The sequence below is a fragment of the Oxyura jamaicensis genome, chromosome 1 (genome assembly GCF_011077185.1).
Source record: "Oxyura jamaicensis isolate SHBP4307 breed ruddy duck chromosome 1, BPBGC_Ojam_1.0, whole genome shotgun sequence".
Taxonomy (NCBI): Eukaryota; Metazoa; Chordata; class Aves; order Anseriformes; family Anatidae; genus Oxyura; species Oxyura jamaicensis.
Genome location: NC_048893.1, coordinates 201,440,497 through 201,462,113, shown reverse-complemented (window position 1 = coordinate 201,462,113; position 21,617 = coordinate 201,440,497). Strand labels below are relative to the sequence as shown.

The 21,617-nt window shown below is 54.4% G+C and overlaps 1 protein-coding gene across 2 annotated transcripts in view; it reads left to right on the top strand.

Annotated features, from left to right (window-relative positions):
• Positions 1-1,144: 1,144 nt before the first annotated feature.
• CAPN5 (calpain 5) overlaps positions 1,145-21,617 on the top strand; it is a 44,858-nt gene continuing 24,385 nt past the window's right edge. The window contains exons 1-2 of one of the 2 annotated variants that reach the window (XM_035330333.1): positions 1,145-1,257; positions 11,550-11,726. In XM_035330333.1, coding sequence (XP_035186224.1) covers positions 11,565-11,726 — 162 coding nt within the window. In that variant the 5' untranslated portion in view covers positions 1,145-1,257; positions 11,550-11,564. Of the gene's footprint in view, positions 1,258-4,604; positions 4,743-11,549; positions 11,727-21,617 lie in introns of those variants that run through there. The other variant, XM_035330344.1, reaches the window with a different exon arrangement.

The following is a 21,617-nucleotide window of genomic DNA, read 5'->3' as shown; positions in this document are numbered from 1 at the left end:
CCCATGGCCCTGCTTATCCCCAACCCTCTAACCCCTAACCTAAACCCTAGAACCCCTTTTTGGGGGTCAAATAGGTGAAAAATGCCTTTTTGTCTCCGCTGCCTTTTGTCATTGCCATCACAGCAAGCTGGCAGGGCAGGAGGCCAGGGCCAGGGCATGGCCCAGGCTCTGGAACTAATATGGGATCCTAAATACGATTTTTTCCCCCCATTTCTTCCCTGTGCCTTTTTTGTTGGGGTGAGGGAAGGAAATGGCACGGAACGGGGTCATTGCACTGACCTGGTTTCGAGCACAGCCAGACGATGGCAGCCCCCAGGCCTGCAGGGCAGAAAGGGAAATGAAGAGGAGAACACAAATAAATGGCTTTTGCCGAAGGAGGAAACCCCACACGCGTGGAACCGGAGGCTCTGGCAAACACAGGGGGCAGCTGTAACACAAATGCTGCACGCTTTGAATTCATAATGAAATTATTGTGAAATTAACAGGGAAATAAAAAGAACCCAAACGTGGAAAGGCCAGGAATCCCTGTGTTCACAACTCTTGTCTTGAACGGGTCTCCCCTTGTTAAATTAGAGCTTGCCCCACAGGCGCCTCCGTGCCACCTTGGAACCCCCAGGACAAACCCACAAAGCCCCCACCCAGCTCCTTCCCCCGTGGGGACGTGATTTTGGATGGGATGTTTTCATTTTGCCCATTTTGTGGTGTAGCCACATGAATGTTTTCCACGATGGGGTCACAGCTGGGGTGGCTGCCTGGTCCCCATGGCACAGGGGGGTCACCAAACGCCACCACCAGGCTCTGAGCCCCCTCCTCGGTGCCTCAGTTTCCCTCTTGCAAAACCGAGCAGGGGCTCCGGGGCTGGCAAACACGGCCCCCTCAGGGTGGGCCCGGGGGGGGGGGGGGCCCCCCCCACGTGTACCCTAATCCCACACCGCCCTGTGCCTGTGGGTGACCAAACCCCTCGGGACCCCCACCCCAGCACCCAGCGCGCCCCCAGCACCCATCCCCGCTCCCCCTTCCCATCTCCAGCTTCACCCTCGCCCCGTTTCCCCAACCACCAGCCACCAGCCGGCGAGCCCAGCTCCGGACCAGTCCATCCCAGTAAAGGGAATTCTCCTTTCCCAGTTCCCCGCTGCCCGATCCCGGGGCCCCAGCGCAGGCGCGGCCGCTGCCCGCCCCGTCGGGGCGGCGCTTGGGGACGCGGAGCGCTGCGGGCGGCGGAGCGCGATCGTGCACCGGGAACCGGGCACCGAGCAGGTAAAGACGAACCCCGAGACAACCGGGAGGGCTTCTTCTTGCCCTCCCCGAGCTGTCACCCCCACCTTAGGGCCGCAGCTCGGAGCCCAGCGCCGAGGAGCTGCCGCCCTCTCGGGGGATGCTCCGGGCACCTGTGGCTTTGGGAAAGGTGCTGGGGGGGGGGGGGGGGGTTGGGTTGGGGGGGGGGGGGGGGGAGTTTTTAGGGGGGGAAGATTAAGCCACGCACCCCCTGTTTGAGAGGAGCATCCCGCTGTCCGTGCCGGTAGCAAGCGGTGTTGGCAAAGCGCTGGGGGAGGCTGAGATTTTTTGGGGGGGGGGTGCTGCAAGTTTTGGGGTACCCGAAAGTTGGGGAGCGGGCGGGCGAAGCCCCGCGGCTGCTCCCCTCGCTGCCTGCTGCCGACACAAACTTTGAGCAGCGAGGCCTCGCCGCTGGCTGGAGAGCAGGATTTCTGCGCTGGGGGAAAAAAAATAAATAATTGGAGGTTTCGGTATTGTGCTTTGTTCCGTTTTTCTGAGACAAACCCAAAGGCTTTTAGGAAATGGCGTGGAAAGTTAGGGTGAGAGAGCTTGGGCAGCCCAGGCTGAAGGGAACTGATGTTCCCCGGGTTTCCGAGCAGGGATTTGAGCCTGGGTTTCCCGTATCCCATTAGCAGGAGGCACAATCCTTTTCTCCCTGCCCTGAAAATGCTCTCTGGGAGCGGAGGAGCTCGCCTGGAGCATCCCATCAGGGCTCAGGCTCTGGTCCCGCGCCGCCTGCCCCGCAGATCCACTCGCGTGCAGCGTTTGCATTTATTGCTGATAATCTATTGCCAAATACTTGTTACTGATCATTTATTACCAGTTCCCATCACGTCACTGGATGCGGATGCTGCGCTAGCTCCGAATTTGGGGGGGAGCAGGCAGATGGCAAACGGAGATGATCAGGGCAGTGAGTGCGGAGGGAAGGGGGCTGCTGTTAAATCCTCCGCCTGCTTTTCTTGCATCCAGTAAGGACCGTGCTGCAGTTTTTCCCCTCCATCCACTCCCATGTCTTGCCCCGGGTTCTGGTTTCCCCTCCTGGGCTCAGCCTGGTGGCAGCATCGCTGAGGATCGAGGTTTTCCCTTTCCCAAACCGAGCTCATCCGAGCTCTGGGTCCCTCCCCAGCAGGGACTGGAGGGTTTTAGGGAGAGGAGACGCTACAGGTCTCCTCCATCTGGCCCCACGTAGTGTTTGGGGAGGTGGCTCTGCTGGGGGGCTAGGGGAGGTGGTACAGGGCAGGTATTTGGGGGATGAATTATGTGGAGACAGCAGAAATGGGGGCTTGGGGCTGCTTGGTGGGAGGATGTGGTGGGACCAGGCACTGGGGTCGGGGTTAACTCAGCCTGGAGCAAGGCTGCGAGGCTGGCCAAGATGTATGGAGGCTGTAAAAGCCCAGCAAAGGCAGAGAGGGGATGTGATCGCTGCTAAGGACGATCCGAGGGGTGAAAACGGGGAGCTATTTGATCTGGAGGACGGGGTTGGAACAGAGAAAAATGGGAGTGAATTCATGCCTGGGCAGCTGAGACTGGGAGACTTCTCCAGGGGCTCGGTGGTGGCTTCCCATCAGGGACGGGCTGGAGAGCAAAAATCAGGGAACCAGGGCTGGTCAGGGTAACCTCCTCGGTTATGCCTCAAGAAATAAAGAGAAAAAAAAAGAAAAAAAGTAAAAAAAAAAAAGGAAAAATAAATCCAGCTCTCCCTTGCCTGCTTGCTGCACAGATTAATAACAAAGCATCGATGCTTTAAGAAGGCTTTGGATCTGATCCCAAGAGCAGATTTAGACAGTGTTTGTGCTCGAGGAAGGTGATGCTAAGAATGGGAGCATCCTCTAAAGCTGCTCATGCTTGTGAACTCATCACCAGATGCTTCTGGTCGGTCCAGAGGTGCCAAACCCCTTTCCTGACTTAGTCCAAGCGGGCTCGTATGAGAAGGATGCGGCTATGGCTTGAGGGCTGGGGTCACGGGGCTGGGCCCCCTGCTCGGGGTGGCCCTGCTGGAGCAGGGCTGGCACCACGGGGACCCGCAGCTGCCCAACACCACCAGCCACGCGGGGATTTGGGATCCTGGAGTTCTGGGATCAGGCCCCTTCCCTCCTCCTCCTCGCAAGTCCCTAGAGATGGCAGCTCCTTGGCCCCTGGGGGGGTGTCTGCTCCTCCTTTGCCCGTGCAGTGCAGGTGGGGCACATTCGGGCACCGTTTATTTGCTGGTATATTCAGGGCTGAGCCTTCACCCGCTCTTCTGAGCCACGTATGGAGCACAAAAGCTCAATAATAGGTTTTCGTTGACCTGCTTCATGTGTGGGGCCAGGTGATGCCCCTCCGCCTCCTGCATCCCCAGGGGCAGCAGCACCGATGGTGCCCGGCGTTGCTCCGGCTCTGCTCGCTTCCAGCTGATTACCCAGGGAGAAGGGGACCGAGCTCGGTCCATAAAATGGACACAAACCCATCGCCTTCATCGGGGCTGCTCTGATGTGCACCAGCTGGGTGGCTGGCTGGTTTCAGTGTTAACCCTTCCCCTGCTCTTGGGTCTCCCCCCCAGCTCCCTGGAGCCTTTCCATCCGCGGGTTGCGTGTGCTAAATGGGCTCGTGGGGTGGGACAGACCCCGCTCCGGTGCCTCGGTGTAGAGGTTCCAGTGGAAATGGTGTCATTGAGCTTTTTGCCTTCTCTAGGAAAATAAAACCTTTCTTTTCCGCGCTCGGCAGCGCGATTGCAGAGCTTCATGCTTCGGGGCTGTGCTGGTGACATGGCAGATGCAGATCCTTGCTGGAAACCCGGGGTTTTGGGGCTTGTAGGGCAGGGAACCGGCTCCTCTGAGCCTCATCTAGCCCTTCCGAGGGGGCTGGACCTGCTCGTGCACCCCGTGGGCAGCTTTCATGTGCTCCACGGGGTATGGCCCAGTTCAGCGGTGCTTTGACGCATTTCACCTTAAAATACTCCCCAGCACAGAAAAAAAAAAACCTCCTTGCCCCTCGGTTTGCCCTTGGAGGGGGAAGGAGTGGTGTCAGTCCTTCTGAGCTGTCCGAGCTGCTCCATTCCCCCTACTCACACAGAAAAGAAGGGAGCGTGCCTGGTTGGTTGGCTTTTTATTTATTTATTATAATTTTTTGCAAGCCACACCTTGGTAAGCGAGAGCTTCCCACCCAGTGTTGGCAGGCTGGCAGCTCCCGAAGCCCTGCAGAGCCGGTCCTGCCACCTGGCCGAGCTTGTCTAAACACTGCAAGGATTGCTCCGGGGTGGTTCCTGGGGTGAAAACAAAGGGAAATCTCGCACGGATAAAAGGTGAAGCCGCCAAGCCTCCTTGTGCAAGCCGCCGGGTGCCCGCTGCTGCGTCGGATGGGGCCAACCCCGCAGCTCTTGGCACGGGATGAGTTATTGCGTCTGCAGCCAACAGCGGGTTTCTTGCTGGGAAGCGAAGCTCTTCCGAGGATTTCAAGGGCTTCCAGCAGCATAAAGGGACTCTGGGAGGGTTTGTTGGTTGGGAGAGGAAGGTTTTACTCTGCCCAGATGGATATCGGTGCTCTGTTGGTGGCCCATGGCCAGGGGAGCCAAGCGCCGTGTCCCCGCAGCCTCCTTTCCTAGTCCCTGTGCCTGATGTGACACATTTGGTGCCATGGTGTCCCTACAAATGGCATTTCCCCTGGATTTTCCCCCAGGCTCAGCCCATCAGTGCTCCCGTGGCATTTCCCTGCTGGCTGTGGGGAAGAGGCAGGGGCTTCGTCTCCATCCCAGGGGCTTCAGGAGGGGAGAAATCCTCCTCCAGAAGGAGCTGGGCGGATGGCTCCTTTCTGTGTGGGGTCTCTCCTGGTGATGCTGTCGATAGTGACAGCCTCTGGGGGATGTCCATGGGGGTGGATGATCTCAGAGGGGCCAGGATTTGGGGTTTCACCTCCACGCAGGAGGTCGGACTCGCAGCTTGAGGAGCAGGCGCTCGGGCTCCCCGTTTGTGGTTGTGGCTTCTGCCGAGAAGCCAAAGCGACCGAGTGCTGCATGAGGGCAGGAAACCCTACAAAAGGCCGTGTCCCCTTGGTGCATGAAGGCATCCTGTGTTCTGGGGAGGTCACTGTCCCTTGTAGAAAGGGTCTGTCCCTCCCCAGGTGTTCCTGCTGTGCACAAAGAGCTGAAGGCACCTCCGCAGCAGGAGGATGCTCATCCCCAAGAGGAGGCACAGGAAGAAGGGCTCACTAAAAACAGGGAGGAAAACAGAGGTGAAATCAAAACGATGGGGCTAAATCCAAGGCAGATGTCGCCCAGCTGTGCTCTGGGGTTTGGGCATTTGTAGGATGGGGCTCAGGAAGGGGCTCCCGAGGGGATTAAGACCCTATGGAAGGGGAATAACAAAAAGAGGGGAACCAAGAGAGAGGAAGGCAAGGAGCAGAGTGCCTCGGTGCCTCTGTGCTGGGGCTGAACCCGTAGCAGTCCCCTGCCTCCCTCCAGCTCTGGCGGAGCAGCTGCAGTCCCGTTATCTCTCCTGCTTCTCGGGCACGCGTCTCTGCATCTCTCGGAGTTCAATGGCTTTAATTATCCCAGAGGCTGCAGAAGCAATTGAAGGCTGAGCATTTGCATGGAGACGTGCTGCGTTTTATCTGTGCTTAATGATGGGTTTTCTGAATGAATTTCCCGAAACCTCTTCAAGAAGCCTCTCTGCGACCCAGAACGCCCAAGCACGAGGCTGTCTGCGCTGCCTCAGGCAATGCCCCGTGACTCCTCTGTCCTTCCCTCTGCGGAGATATAACGGGGGCACGGGTCTGCCCTTGGACCACAGTTTTGTCCAGCTGGCAAGAAAATCGGTGTGGGTGTATTGTAGCGGTGCACGGCGTCCAGGGGAGACAGTGTGAGCGGATTCCCAAGAGCCTGGTCCAGACGTTCAATTAGGAGCCCTGAATAAATAATAGAAATGCGTGTTCAGTCCGGCCCTACAAAGGCAACATCCTTTTATTGACTTATTTTTGAATGAATGGTGATCAAAAGGGATGCGGAGAAGGGATGCTCCTGTAACCTCATGGGGTGGGCAGTATGTGGCCAACACTGTGCATGTGGGGTGATGGCCATCGTGTCTCCTTGGGCTGAGGATGCTCCACTTGGCCCTGGAGAAGCTCCCTGCCCTCGGCAGGGTTTTGTTGGGAAGTGCCAGGACTCGTGGGCGAGCTCAGATGTGACCTTTCCCTTCCTCTCGGTGCTCCTTGTAATCATTAACCAGGGTCACAGCTCAGTGCTGGGGCTTAGCGAGGTGATCGCTATCTCTGCGGGCTGGGCACTGGCAAAGCTCATGGATTCGTCTTTCAGTGCTTGTCCCGCAGCCTTAGCTGCTCTCCAAGGGATTTTAACCCTGCTGTGGCACAGGATATGTGTCGGCAGTGGTAAGGCTCCCGGGGACATGTGGCCCTGGTGGGGCACCCAGAACTGAGCTCCTCTGTCCTTCCCAGCCCACGAGTGGGTGGGGATGAGCTGCACCCCGAGCAGTGGATGTCTCCTGCTCCTTTCTGCATCCCTCAGGCAGCCTGGGCACATCGGCTTCCCTCTGCCCGCTGCTTTCGGGTCTGTCCTTCTGCCATCTCTTGCTTTCCTTCCACCGCCCTCCCTGCTAGTCCTGCCTCTCTCCAGCCCCTTGCACTTGCAGCCCAGCAGGGGATGCTGCCACCGGCTTTGCTTTGTGCCAGGATGCCTTTAGACAGACGTCCTGATCCCATCTGCCCTTAAAATCTGCGATGAGCAGAAGGGTTGGGCTGGCCGGGGCCACAAAAGCATCTCTGGCCAGGCAGAGCTCGACCGTGGCAGCTCAGCAAGCTGGGGCCGAGATAGGAGCTGCAGCAACGGGTTAACGGGTCGGGGCATCCCCGGGTGGTTATTTGTAGGAACCAGGCAGGGTGTGACAGCCAGGAGCTGGGATAACTCACAGCAGGACTGCCTTTCCTCATTCCTTTCCAGGTGAGTCACCGCTGGCAAAGCGCTGCAGGAAGAGCGGGCAGCCCTGCACCGCTGAGCACCCTAATGACCTGCTGGCACTGGGGTGGAAAAACATGTGTTTGTGGGTGGCTGCCCTGGCCCATTAACCCCGGGTTTTCCCATTAAAACCAGACCTGGAAGCTCTAGCTCAGTGTAAACCTGTCGGTGTTTTCTCAATGAGGTGCATGGGTGATGGAGCCGGATCCTGCCCCGCTCCTGCCAGCTCCTGGCACTGCCCGGTGTGCTCCCCTTCTGCAAAGCTCTCCGAGACCCGCAGAGCTTACTGCCTAGCAGCTGGATATAGCCATAAAAACCTCAAGGAAAATGTAAACTTTCATTAAAAAGAGCATTTGCAGTGCGGGCAGGGAAGGTGCTGGGGTCGCCCATGCTAGCACGATGGGATGCTTCTTCCTGCTCCCACCAGGAGGTTTCATCAGGGTGCATGTGCCTTATCTATGTGCTTGCAAAAAGCTGGGTTTGTTCACTCTGAAAGGACAGCCCTGAATCCCATCAGGGTTTTTTTGGAGAGATTAAATCCACTCCATCCACACCAAGGTTTCTGGGGGTAGCTTGTCCCTACGTGGGCACATACAATTAACCCTCTGGCCAAATGGTGCTGTGCTCAGGGGGGCAGATCCAGACCCCAGCTGTGCTGCTGACAAAAGCCAGAGCTGGATAAAACATCATTAAGAGTAAAAAGGCTTGCTTTAGCTTTAGCCTGGGGGAGCTTTTAGCTGTTAGATGAGAACGGAGAAACTCTTTTACCCCTAGATAAAGGCCAGAAAGGGACGTCCAACCTTCCGTTCTTCAGCAGCTTTGTTTCAACGAGGAAATTCTCAGTAATGCGCATTTTAGCTAAAGCACCTACTTTAAAAAGATGCCCAACTGCTCGGGAACATCTGGAGATGAGGAACCTTCGGCCTCCCATGGGAATTAGCCTCCCTGGTAAACCGCCGTCAATTTGCGGAGGGATGATGCCTGATGTTTTCTGATGTTCGCCGGTGTGGCTTCGCCTCCCGGTCCCTGCGGGCACGGCGGGTGCGGGCAGGATGCTCTGCGGTCCTGCTGGCTCTGGGCCACGCCGCTTGGAGTCCAGCAGAGCGACGGCAGGCGGCCCCGTGGGAATGGGAAAGGGCTTTGGGATGGCGGCTCGGACCTGCTGCCGGCTCTGCTGCCAGTCCCGATGGCCCTTAAATGGGACTGAGACTTCGTAGCCTGAGGCTCGAGGGGTTTTTGGTTGTAGAAGTGTTGGCTAGGAGGTGTGGAGTATTTATCTCACCTTTAATATAGAAAGGGATCCATGGTTTGATTGCATCTTTTGCGGGCTGTAGGAAATGTGTGCATGAAGCTGTCCTTGCATCGGCAGCGTTTCCTCTGCAGGACTGGGCTTTTTCATTGGCAGGAGGGTGAGCAGCCCCAGCGCTGCCCTATCCCAATGTTTCATGTCAATAGAAACACCCCAGCAGGCAAAATAATGATTTAAACAAACATTTTGGCCAGAGCCCGGCTGCCCATAACTTCACCTGGTTGGGACTTGGGCAGCCAACAGCCTGGTCCCCACCTCGTCTTCTCCTTGACCGATCCCACGCCTTTGCAATGTGATATCAGAGAGATCTCCTGCTCAGTGAGGACGCAGATCCTGTCCTCTGAGAGCAAATTGTTTCGTCTGACTCGGAGAGAGACAAATAAAAGCTGTAGGATCTGCAAGCAAGGAGCCCTTTGCTCCTGGCCAGGGAGCAGCCTGGTGATAACGTGGATGCGGCGAGCCCGTGCCAGCTGCTTGTGGCACGGAGGCTCCGGGCTGGAGGGGAAGGAGTGGAATTGGTTTTGGAGAGAAGAAGGAAGAGCCTTTCAGGCAGTTTTTGGTCCTGGCCAGCACTGGCACTGTCATTACTTATTTCCCCTTGCAGTGATCGCTACCAGCTGGCCGGAGCTCCACGCCTGGGCGATGCTGGGGGTGGACGGGGGAGTCCACAGCAGCCCTGAGTCATGCCTTTGGCTCCTTCCTCGAATCAAATAGTTTCCTGCTTAACTGCTTCGTGACTGAACCGAGGTCGGGCTCAGACCACTGTTCCCAAAAATTTCAGCTCTGCAGAGGATCAGGAGTGTGGAGTTCGCTCCCTAACCAAACACCCAAATGCGTGCGCTTGTAGGTTTGCTAATTCAGGCATGAAAACGCCCAGTTCCCCTGCTCCTGGAGCATCCCAGCTTTGTGCAAGAAGGCAAGAAGTAATTAGGCAGCCCTTGAGCATGTTAATGTCGCAGATCTGAGGTTCAGTCTGGTAAGCATGAAATGCTGCCAATTAAAGACAGTAATGAATTTTAACACTGCCCCGAGAACATCCTTCTCCCTCCTGGGGCTGCTGCTTTGCCTGTGTCTTTCTGCAGTGGTGAGTGCTGTCACTCCCAAAGTCCTGCCTGGTTGTCACTCGAAAGGAGCTCATTCATTGCTGGGATGTCCCCAGGGAGGTCGTGTTTTCTCCCTTCTCATCCCCTTCTTCTGCTGGAGACCTGGAGGCTAACTCGTGTCCTGGCCCTCGTGGCGGCGTGGGTGTAGGTTTTGTCTTCTGAGTGCATTCCCTGGCTGCCCAGTGAGGCTGTCTGCTCTTCTGAAAGAGTAAATCCAGTGTACTATTGAGCTCTTGATATCGGGCCATTTATTTTAAGGCTTTTCTAAGGGCAGGTGGTGCATCTGGGTCTCTTTGTAGCACCTGGGAACCTGTCCTGAAAGCAAGGAGAAACTCCCATCAGCAACACTAAGAGCCCTTTAACCACAGCACCCCACTGCTTTGCTGGGCTGCAATCAAAGGCTTTTGAGTGAATTGATGCTTTTTTTAACCGAAACCATGCAGGCAAGTCCTAGCCTTGGTCTCCAAATACAGCAGATCACGCACTGCACCAAAGGCAGAGCTGGGACTCCTCTCCCTGTCTTTGGCACATAAAATAAGATGTTATAAACCACAAAATCCCAAATCCATAGTCCTGTAGGATCGTCACTAAATGCTCACTAGATCTGCATCGGGGTAGGTGGGCCATTGGCTGGGTGGGAAGGCACCACAAGATGCTTTAGCAACCGCTCCTCAGTAACAGGGAACCACCACTAATGGGGATATTTTGGGTTCACTTAGGCCCTGGGTGATGAGCACTTGTGTGGCTAATCAGGCTGATAAATAATTAAAACCTATGCATTGCTCTTCAGCTTTGCAGAGGTGAAGTGGTTTTGTCCTGCCCAAGTGAGAGGAGGCTGTCTGGGTGAGGGATGCTCTCAGAGGATTGCTCTGATCAGCGAGGGCATTGGTTTAGGCTCACTGATGATCAACAGTTTCAGCAGGACATCCCATTTTTGGGAGGAAGACATCTCATTCATGGACAAATACAGGGTACCGGTAGGGAAGTAGCTTTGGAAGGAGGTCTGTGATTTAACACAAGGGAGCAACACGGAGGTCCTTCTTCCCTTGAGCCTGCTGCAAGGCCAAGGTGACTTGACCTGTGGGGTGGAGGGATGAAAACAGGAGCAAAAGGGTTGATACCCAATGACCAAGCCACAGGGATGTTGGAGTGATGATGGAGAGGAGCTGCTCTCTCTCAGAGGCATTTGGGCAATGGTTTCCTGCTGTCTCCTGGATTGCTAAATCCATCTCTCTGCCCTAGAAGCTAGACGCTTGTCAAGACAGAATAATTAATCCAAAAACACATGGTGCGCTGCCAAGAGGCTGTTTTTAATTAAAAACAGAGCCGATCAAGTCTACTGAGAAACTGGCGTCTCTGATGGAACCATGAATTGTGTGTGTGTGTAATTTGGGGCTGCATGGCGGGGGCAGAAGGTGATTCTTGAAGCACTGGCTCTGCACTCATTGCTGCTTTCCGAGCAGATACACGACCATCGCTTCATGGCCACAAAGGGCTGTTTCCTTCAGTCTTTGAAGGGGACAAACAGGATTCTAAATGTTTAATATTAACATTGGCAGTGGGCTGAGAATGTGACCTGTGTTGGCAAAGCCCAGGGTAGGGGCTCAGCTACCATAAAACATGCTCATAGCCAGCTCGCTGGGGACATCTCCTCCAACAGCCCCACGGGATGCATTTTTCCCAAATAGGTTATTAATTCACTAAAAAGCAGGTTGTCATCTCCTTCGGTGGTGGTGTCGTTTTGGTGGTGGTTGGCCAACTCTGGGGAAAGTAGGAGTCCCACAGCCAGTAAGATTCACTTGGGCTTAGCCATCACTTTTTGGTCTCCAGCCACGACTTTTTGGTCCATGTGTTGTGGAGTAGGAGTGTGTGTCCCTGGCCAGACCCTACACATCTCACTCCTGCCCTGCTGTCCTTCCAGGGCCAGTGGGGAAGGATGTTTTCCTCCGTGAAGCCGTATGAGAACCAGCGCTATGCCTCCCTGAAGAAGGAGTGCCTGCGGCGGAAGCAGCTCTTTGAGGACCCTCTCTTCCCTGCCAACGATGACTCGCTCTTCTACAAGTCAAGGATCCAGGGCATCCAGTGGAAGCGGCCAAAAGTAAGTGTGCCTGTCCCCTTGTCCCATAATGCTGCCTTCTGCCACCCCTGCTCTCAGGGACTCCCCAAAATGCATCCGAGGTTTCCTCATTAAGCACAGTGCTAAGCCCCAGCCATGATGTCCTCCTCCAGCAAGGTTTATTTGCTCAGGATCAGCAGGATGAGCCCCTGTGAGCAGACCTGCAGCACCCAGCATCGGTCTGTTCTGCCCCCAGTGAGCCCCAGGAGCAAAGGAGTCTTCCTGGCTCCTCTGTGACTCAGTTTCCCCATGGATAAAACAGAGAGATGCTTTGCAGCCTGACTGCTGCATGATGCTGTGAAGGCTGGTGGCTCTGGCAGAGCAAAGATTTGTCTTTGAATGTTCTTCCTCATCCAAGAAACACGAAAGAAAACAACCTATGGGTAAGAGAGGTAATTTAGGGGTCTCTGGGAGGTGGGTTTTTGGGGCTGAGTGTAGTGATGATGAGTCCTCATTGCAGCCATGACCTGTGAGCTGCTCAGCAGCTGGAACAGCCCCTGTCCCTGTCCCTGTCCCTGTCCCTGTCCCTGTTCCTGTTCCTGTCCCTGTCCCTGTCCCTGTCCCTGTCTGCACCCACAGAGGTTTCACCAGCATCGAGCACTGCTCTCCTCCTTCCCCTTAACTCTTCATCTGGCAGTGCCAGAATTCTGAAGGGGAAAGGGATGTGCAAGCCTGGACCCATAGTGAAAATTGTAGGGGCATGATCTTAATCCATCCCTCCTCTCCTGGGCAAAACCGTGCCACTGCTGAGCCCACGTCCATCTGAGTGTCCTCTGCAAAAGGTCCTCCATGTGTCCTCGCTACTGGAGGGAGTCCAATGAAGGGCCACAAAAATGATGAAGGACTGGAGCAGCTCTCCTAGGAGGAGAGCTGGGACCCTATGGCATAGAGAAGAGAAGGCTTAGGGGGAGATGTTATTAATGTGTATAAATATCTGAAAGGCTGGAGCCAGGCTCTGCTCAGGGGTGCCCAGGGCCAGGCCCAGAGGCCCCGGGCCCAGCCTGGAGCCCAGGAGGTGCCCTCTGCCGCTCAGGAAGCACTGCTGGGCTGGGCGGGTGCCGGAGCCCTGGCACAGGCTGCCCAGAGAGGGGCTGGGGGCTCCTCCTTGGGGATCTCCAGCAGCCGCCTGGACGTGGGGCTGGGCCCCCTGCTCGGGGTGGCCCTGCTGGAGCAGGGCTGGCACCACAGGGACCCGCAGCTGCCCGACACCACCAGCCACACGGGGTCCTGGGATCTGCTGGGAGGTGACCATGAGGCCACTTCGACTACCATGATGTAGGAGACCCAGGAGTTGCTACAACTGGGTCTGAGGAGAGGCCATATTGCAACACCTGACACACCTGGATCCCCTTCCTTGCCTGCAGCCTCACTGCTCATTTTGCTCTCATCGTGGCAGGGCCGCCCGAGGAGCTGTTGACCTCCTCGCCCACGCAGCAGCCCGAAATATCAGCTGGCTTTCCACGAGACAGTGCTGTGTCTGTCTGAGTGAGGGCAGTCACATGGCGGGGGGACAAAAAGGCTTTGTGTGACAGGAGGAGCTGGCTCCTTTTGTTTGGCAGGCCAAGCTGAGCCCCCAGGCAGACTCCTTGTAGAAGATTTTGCTTCCCTCTGCTCTGCCCTGGGCTCTTCAGCTCTGTCTAGAGCCTCCAGCTCTTCATGGTCAGGGGGTTTCTTTAAGGCTCTGCATGCATTTTAGCTTATTCCCCTGGAAAGATGGTCTTTGCACAGCTGCCTTCTAAAGATAGGCCACCATGATTTGGTCTCATGGCTGGAGACAATATAAAATCACAGAATCATTCAGGTTGGAAAAGAACTCTAAGACCATCTCATCCAGCCTTTAACCTAGTCCTAAAGTCCACCACAAAGCCATGCTACTAAGTTCTACACCTACATGTTTCTGGAAGGCCTCCAGGGATGGTGACTCGGAATAAATCATGAAATCATCTTGCACGTAACAAGAGATAGCTAATGGGTGATGCCCAAGACTTTCTAAACAACTTTCTTTGGCACTAAAGGGTAGGGAAATATTTGTCACTTGTTGCTGGTTTGCATTCAGAACCATTAATTGAGCCCCACGTCTTCACACACGTTAATCCCACCCCATGTGTGATGGCAGAGGGCTGAGTGCTGGTGTAGGTGGCCAAAGTACGTTTGCTCATCTTCTGCTGAGCATCTGTATCATGGAGCTTTCTGCTGGAGCCACAGATGGCTGTGGATATTTGGGCTTTATCATTCATAGACTTGCTGGTGCTTCTTTTCAGGGAGAATGGAGACCTTTTCTGAATGGGTGGCTCAATTCTTCTCCCCCTGGTCTTCTGGCTATCAGCTCACTTGCAGCTCTTGGTGGCCAAGCTCGTAGCACCCTTGGTGAGGGAGACGTGAGCTCAGCCAGCAAGGTATGAGGCAGTGGTGCCTCTTTCACTACCTTTGCACCAGATGAAGGGAATTTCACAAATAAGTTTGAAGCCCACTCTGAGAAACCTCAATGTCTCCTTGATGTCGTTGTCTGGCAGGATCAGAACAGGCTAGCTGCCCTGACCACAAAGTTGGCATTAAAAAACAAAGAATTTGGGCTCACATCTGCTCTGGCTACTGCTGAAGTTTCCAGAAGCCTCTTTCTCTAAAGCACTTCTCCAGTTTTTTTCCTTGCAGCCATGTTGGGAAAAGTGACTGAATTTTGTGGGGAGAAGAACTGCTTTGTGCCAAGCAATTCAAAGTGACATTCCTAATTACTGGCCCCAGTTCTGCCTGAATTCATACTGCTTGCTAAGGGAGACAGCCCAGCAAAAGGGGCCGGCATCTTCTGCACGAAGGCAAACTCGATGTGTCTGGGTGTCAGGGATCTTGATATTGATCTTGCTGCTTTGCAGGACAGCCGGGAGAAGGTGTAAGAAACTGCACAAATGCCACTCACAGCCTTCACAGAGAAACCCATGGGTGTCTCCATTTCAGTGCAGCCTTCAGTAGGGTCCAAAATGTCCATGAAGCTCAGATCCACGGCCCTGCTTGTGCAGTGATTGCGCAGAATGGTTATTAAGCACCAAAAAGTCCTTCCAGCATCCTGTTTCTGTTGCAACCAGCAAATCCTTCCTTGGGCAATCCTTTCTTATTCTTATTTAGAAAACAAACAGAGTACTTCGGAGACTTCCTGACCCAGAAATGACGTCCAGCCGTCGCTGGGACGCTGCCTGCAGGCAGGGGATGCTGTGTGTGCACCTCCGTTATCTCCCAGGGCCGCGGCCATGGTTTGTTTTGGAGAGTTTCAGCTACAGCTGTACGACAAAGCGCGGGAGCTCACCATGCCCCGGGCTTTGCTGTGAAAGCAGAGTGGGTGGAGAGTGGGAACAAAAAGCGTCAGCTGTTAAAAACAACTGTTTGCTTTCGCAGAAAGGGTGGCACGTACAATCCGTGCAGAAAAGCGATGCGCAGGAGCCACGGTTCTCACCCCTATGTGAAAAGTAACTGCTGAACTCGCTGGGGCAGCAGGAATTGGCTTTGGCGGAGGCAGGGTCTCATTTCTGTGTATTTACACGGCACTCAACAGCCCATTGTGTGTGCATGTGCCTTCCTTCCCAGCACGCAGATCCTTTCTGCTCCTCCGTCTTGTCCCAAAGCCTGGGGCTGCTTTGGCCAAAAAAAAAAAAGCAATCCCTGCACTGCTCTTGCCTGAGCCTCTCGTGGGCAGGGGGAAATGGGGAGGCTTTGTTGGAGCAGCTGGTGAACAACCCGTCCTGATCAGGCTGAGATTGGCTTCCATTTCCTCCCACATCTGGCCTTGCAGAATTTCCTGGAAGGGGCTCAGCCTTGTTCTCCCCAGTGGAGCATCCTCCCTCCCTCCCTGTTCCCCCTGGCCTCCAGCCCTGCTTGGGACGCCAGCTCTGTGCACAGCTGGGCGAGCCTCGAATCGGGCTTTGGCTTTGGACTTCTTCGTCTTCCAACACAGAAATTAGCCAAAAGAATATTTGCTTGAGTGTGGCGGGGAAAGGGAAGGTGTACCAGGAAGGTGATCCCAAAGAGCTCTGATTTTGTGCAGCCATTTAAATATGGGACCGGCTACTCATTGCTGAGCCAAAGCTGATGTTGGAGCTGGCTGGGGCAGCATCAGGGGTTCTTTTTATTTTTATTTTTATTTTTTTTTTATTTTTTTTTTTGGCAGAAAACTTGTCTGTTGCATTAGAAATCTAACTCCCTGGTTTGGGCTGAGCACAGAGCCCAGTGCTTAATGCTCCTCCTCCCCCTGCTCTGAAGGCGAGGGAGATGTCTGTAATTCGGGCGTGTGGTGCCTGATCCTCAGGCTCTGAGCTTTTCTCTCCTTGTTTGAGACACGGATGCTGCAGTGCAGCACAGGAGCAGCAGTTTGCCTGTGCATCCAGTGAGATAAACCAGATTTCTGGGAGCCAGGGAAAGCGCCAGCCTCTGCTCCCTGGGCACTGACATCGGGATACGCGGGAATGGCACGGAGCTGTGCCAGGGGAGGCTCAGCCTGGACATCAGGAAAAGTTTCTTTACCGTGAGGGTGCTCAGACACTGGCACAGGCTCTTGCTAAACGGCAATATTATCTGAGCACAGGCAATATCATTTGGAGGGGAAAAGCTGAGAATCAGGTTAGTTTGGGGGGATTCAGGTGTTTTAGGAAGGGTTACGCGCAGCTGGAGCTCGGGCAGCAGCAGGGCCGTGGCATTTTCAGTCCTGCTTTGGCACTGGGGAGAGATGCTCCCATTCACAGTCCTTTTTTATTCTAATGTTTTGTTTCCAGCCAGACAAGGGAAATCTTGTTTTAAAAAATAGGAAATAACCATTTCTCAGTAGCTACTTCTGTGTCAGTCTGGCGTATATCTTGCCTGATTTGGGGTATAGTTTTATCCATTTTCTCCTGAATTCAATGCTCCTGCGTTTGGGTGAGGAGGAGATGCTGCAGGAGGGAAGAGCATCGCTCAGATCCCTTTCTTCCCTGCGTTATTAAGTACTTAGCTCCTTCCTGCTGCTGAGTGAGGGTTACACAATCCGTCCCTGCGGGCTTTTCCTGAGATGGGAAAGGAGTCAATGAACTAATTCACTAAAAGCAGGAGAGGCACTTGCCTGTCCGCAAGTTTCTGCATTAAAAGGTCTTTCCCCCAGTGTACAGCACAGGCTGGAAAGCTGGCAAAAGCACAAGGGTGGCGATAAGGGGGAAGCCAGGGGTTAAACTCTTGCAGTGCTTCTCTCCAAGAGCTCACCCGAAGCGGTGGCTTGGGGTGCATGGAGGCCACTAAGAGGCAATGCTCAGAGCATGAACTTTCTGGCCCTCTGTATCCCTCTTGGTCCCTCTCCGGCCAGAAATACTAACCCCAGGTACTGGTGCTCAAAAGGACATCTCTGCTCAGCTTTCTGCAGCTTTATGGTCTGTCTCATTTGGCTTTCATCCTGCCCGAAGGAGGCTGGGGATGCTCACTGCCACTGCACGGGTGAAGGGACCGTCGCCTCTCCCTAGGAGTCTGTCTGCAGTCCAACACGGGAGCCGGAGTCCTTCCAGATCTTTGCGTTTCTCAGCTTAGGGATTTATGAGCTGCTCGCCTGTTCATTTATCTGCCGCGTGCTGTAGAGCCGGGAGTTGCTTGCCAGTCTGGTTGCTCCTTGCCAGCAAAGGGTTTGGTCACCTTTTAATGCGATCTCTGCACTTACCTCCTTTTTTTAAGCTTTAAGTCAGCGCCGTTCACTGATTCCGCCGAGGCAGGCTGAGATCGTTTTTGCTGTTATTGATGATGAAGAGCTCTCAGTTCTCACCGAACTCCATGCTGACCCTGGACCCGTTCCAGCAGATCTCACCACATCCTCCCGTGGTGCCGGGCTCTGCACAAACACGCTCCCCCTCTTCGCCCCCGTGCTAAGCTGCCCGGCATGGGCAGCGCTCGATAAGAAAGCAGCCAGCGAGTCTGCTCCTTCCTTGGCCTTGGAAGGACACAGTCATAAATGCTAAAACGATGGTAAAATCAGTAGATTAGATTCATCGCCTGCATTTTAATGCAACTGCATGTCGTTACGTAGCTGTGATGGAGAAGAGGACGGTAGCAGAGAGTGGCATGGAAAGGAGCCCTGGGCATCTGCTGCCTTCTCTGGGCTCCCAGGGAGGGAATGGTGCAAATCCTCACAGATTTGGCTCTGGGGAGCACAAAAAGTCTGCTCAGTCTGTGGAGCAGGTACGGAGCTGGCTGTGCCTTGGGTCAGCCCAAGTTTTTTATCTCGGTGCAATTTTATGCTTGGAGGTGCTGTCCTGCTGGTGAGCCATGGGAGAAGGGGACCTTGTTTGCTGAGCTCTTGAGGCCTCATCCAGCCTGGTTTCTGGTGGTTTGAGGAAGCTAAGGGCAGCTGGCTCTCCTTGCAAGAGGACAGGGAGCTTTTCTGGGGAGGTTTTGTAACTAAACACCATCCTGGAGCACCAGGGTGTGGAGGAGCATGACTGTCCCCACCCAGCCTGCCTCCGCCAGCATCACAAGCCCTTCCAGGCGGTAGCTTCAATGCAGATGCCAATTCATCTCCCCTTCGTCCTCCTCCCAGCTTCCATCCATGCATGAAATGCCTCAAATTAACAGCCCTCGGTGCCTTGCTGGCAGCTGATAAGGCAGCTTCAGAGCTGGATGCCAGAGTTCATCTCGATTGTGTGTTTCCAAAGCGAGGCAGATGCTAAGGGGAAGCAAAGCCACTCGGCACTGTGCTCTGATGACAGCCCTTGCCCCATTGCTGTCCTCCCCAAGGGTAATTCATCGCTCACAGCCTCTCCATGAGCTGCTGATGCTCCTCTGAGCATCCTCAGAGGGGATGGGGCTTCAGGGGGCTCCATCTCCAGGTCCTGCTGACCCAAGTGCCTTTCGCTGAAGCCCTTGCTTGGTCTGGCATGGTGCTGAATAGTGCAGAAGGAAAATAAAACACTGGGTGCGGCAAAACTGACATCAGCTGCTGCCGTAAGTGATTAAAGAAAGAAACAAATAAAAGGAAGCATGGGTGGGAGGATGAAACCCCGCAGCTGGAGCAGAGAAGGAGCCGTTTCCTTGGTCTGGCAGAAGCCAGAGGGACCTGCAGGCAGCGTGCTGGCCAAATTTCTGCACAGCGAGAGGTCACGGGACTTCCTCAAATTAACTTCCCACTGATCTAAAGCAGAGCCGCTTCCTCTGAGCACCAGCCAGTTTTATTTAAAGCACTTCCAGGAGAGGAAAATTCACCACGGCTCGGGGTCGCTTGCTGTAAAGACCACTCCCCACTTCTGGATTTCAGTCTGCGAGTGTGAGAAGTGGGTTGGCTTCAGCAGACAGCCCCTTATGTGTCTTATGTGTGCTGAGAAAGTCTTGTTTCTGCATTTCTGTTCTGTTTTGATACGTGGCAGACCTGTTACACGTCTGTGGCCAGTGCAGAGGGATACATAAGCCTGTAAAGAAGCAGGTACAAACCCTCTCTCCATCATCTCTCCTTGCCTTGCTCAGTGTACCCTGTACTCTTGGATCCAGGAGCATTGAGGGGTTGACCAGCGATGAAAACAAGCAGCTAGCATCTGTCTCTGTCAACACCCCAGGGCAAGGGCTTGTCCTTTCCTTGCTGCCAAAGGACTGACGCCGTCTGAATGATTTGTACGGAGGACTGAGGTCTTCAAGTCGTCCCTTTTTAAAATAAAGACCCAATGCAATTTGACAGTAAGTGGCACGGCACCGTTTCTGCTCTGATATACATTATTTATCACTGAGACTCTGCAAATACTGCCCCAGAGCCCGACAAGGATTAAAACAGTGAAATGTCTAGTGCAGGGAAGCTTGGTTGGGTGGAATTTTTGTCCTAGGCAAAGGTACCGAGCTCAAGGCAATCCTTTAAACCTGTGAATGTAGTGGGTTTACGTGGCAAGGTTTTGGTAGCAGGGGGCCATAGGGGTGGCTTCTGTGAGAAGGATCTAGAAGCTGCCCCATGTTTGGTAAGGGCCCCACTGCTGACCAGAGCTGAGCCAGTAAGTGATGTTGTTTGTGCCTATGTGAGAGCATATTTAAGACAGGGAAAAAAATGCTGTGCCACACAGCAGCTGGGAGAGTGAGAGGAGTGAGGAACAGCCTTGCAGGCGCCAAGGTCAGTGAAGAAGGAGGGGGAGAGGTGCTCCAGGCGCCGGAGCAGAAGTCCCCTGCGGCCTGTGGTGAGGACCATGGTGAAGCAGGCTGTCCCCCTGCAGCCCATGGAGTACCACGGTGGAGCAGGGTTCCACGCTGCAGCCCGTGGAGGAGACCACGGTGGAGCAGGTGGCCCTGCACCGACGGAGACTGCGGCCTGTGGAAGACCCCTGCCGGAGCAGATTCTGGGCCAGACCTGTAGGCTGTGGAGAGGAGCCCACGCAGGAGCAGGTGACCTGGCAGGAGCTGCTGCCCGTGGGGGACCCAGGTTGGAGCAGTTTGCTCCCGAGGGATGGACCCCCATGGGACAGACCCACATCTGGAGTTCTTGAAGAGCTGCTGCCTGTGGGAAGCCCACGCTGGATCAGTTCAGCAAGGACTGCATCCCATGGGAGGGACCCCACAGCACAAGGGATGAGAGGGACCACGAAGGAGCGGCAGAGAAGAAGCGCTACAGACTGACCATAGCCCCCGTACCCCCCTTTCATTGTATTTTCTCCCTGTTTTTCTTTGAGGAGGGGGAATGAGAGAGCGGTTGTGGTGGAGCTCGGCCGCCCACCCATGTAAAACCACCACAGTGAAACACTGTCAAAGGGGGATGGACTCCTTGGGATGGAGCTGCCCACCCATGCTCGTGTCCATCCTTCCCCACCTGCATTCTGGCACGCTGCCACGTGCAGTTCTGGGGCTTGGTGCCTTATCTCTGCCAAAGTGTCTCACATCTCTTGTATTTCTGGGTCTTTGGCAATAAGACCCGTTTTGGTGATGTGTTCCTCCCAGCTCCCCTCCCAGAAGGAGAAGGGTGCACAAACCTTCTTAACTGAGACTGTTCGTGGATGCTTCGAGCTCAGCTGTGGCTTGGTGCAAACACCACCGATGGAGTTACACCAGAATTACTGATGGAAAATGTAAACAGAGTGCTTCGTGATGGGAGAAACCGGCTAAAAGTCTAACCACAGGCATGTTCAGCTTGTTTACAGCCCATGTAAACCCTGGTGTGAGGCTGGGTGGAGGCTCACCCATCACCAGGAGAGCTTGGCCAAGGTCTTGGAGCTGCTGGTGGTGTACTCATATAGCTTTGAAGTCTCATCTGGAAATGCTTTGGATTGTCTGCACTGGGAATATCGAGCAGCTCGGGAGGAAAACCCTGATGTTGCTGAGTAGAGATGAGGTTTGCTGGGCTTTGGCAGCCCTGTGAACTCTGAGTTTCATGACCTGGCTGTGGCCTCACAGGAAGGTCTCTGCTGAGTCACTTGGGTCGTTAAACACAGTCTGTGTTTCTGGAGGATGGCTTTCAAATAAAGCAGGTTTCTGTGTTTGCAAAGCTACACCCAGAGGATGAATAACCAGAATAGGTGTGGGCTAGAAATCGCTTCTTTAAATAGCTTAAACTCGCGATAACCTCTTCATCATCATCGCCTTGATTAGTGATTAATTTGGACTGTGGTGGGATCAAGCCCTGCTCTCAGATCAAGGTGTTGTAAAAATGACACAGCCACAAACCACAGGGCAGTTCCTAGCCCTGGGACGGTGTGGCCCAAGCAGGTGTGGGAGGTGTCCCTGCTGAAATGTAGCTCAGAAGTTTTGATCTGAGATATGCACAGCGGAGGTAATTTTCCTTTGCAGCTTTGGGTTCTCTCTTTTTCCATCTCTTGGCTCTTAAGATAATTAAAATAAAATAAGATTATAATAATTAAAAAAAAAAACACAACTGCGTGATTTAGATTTCTAAGTCATGTTTTAGAAGATTGG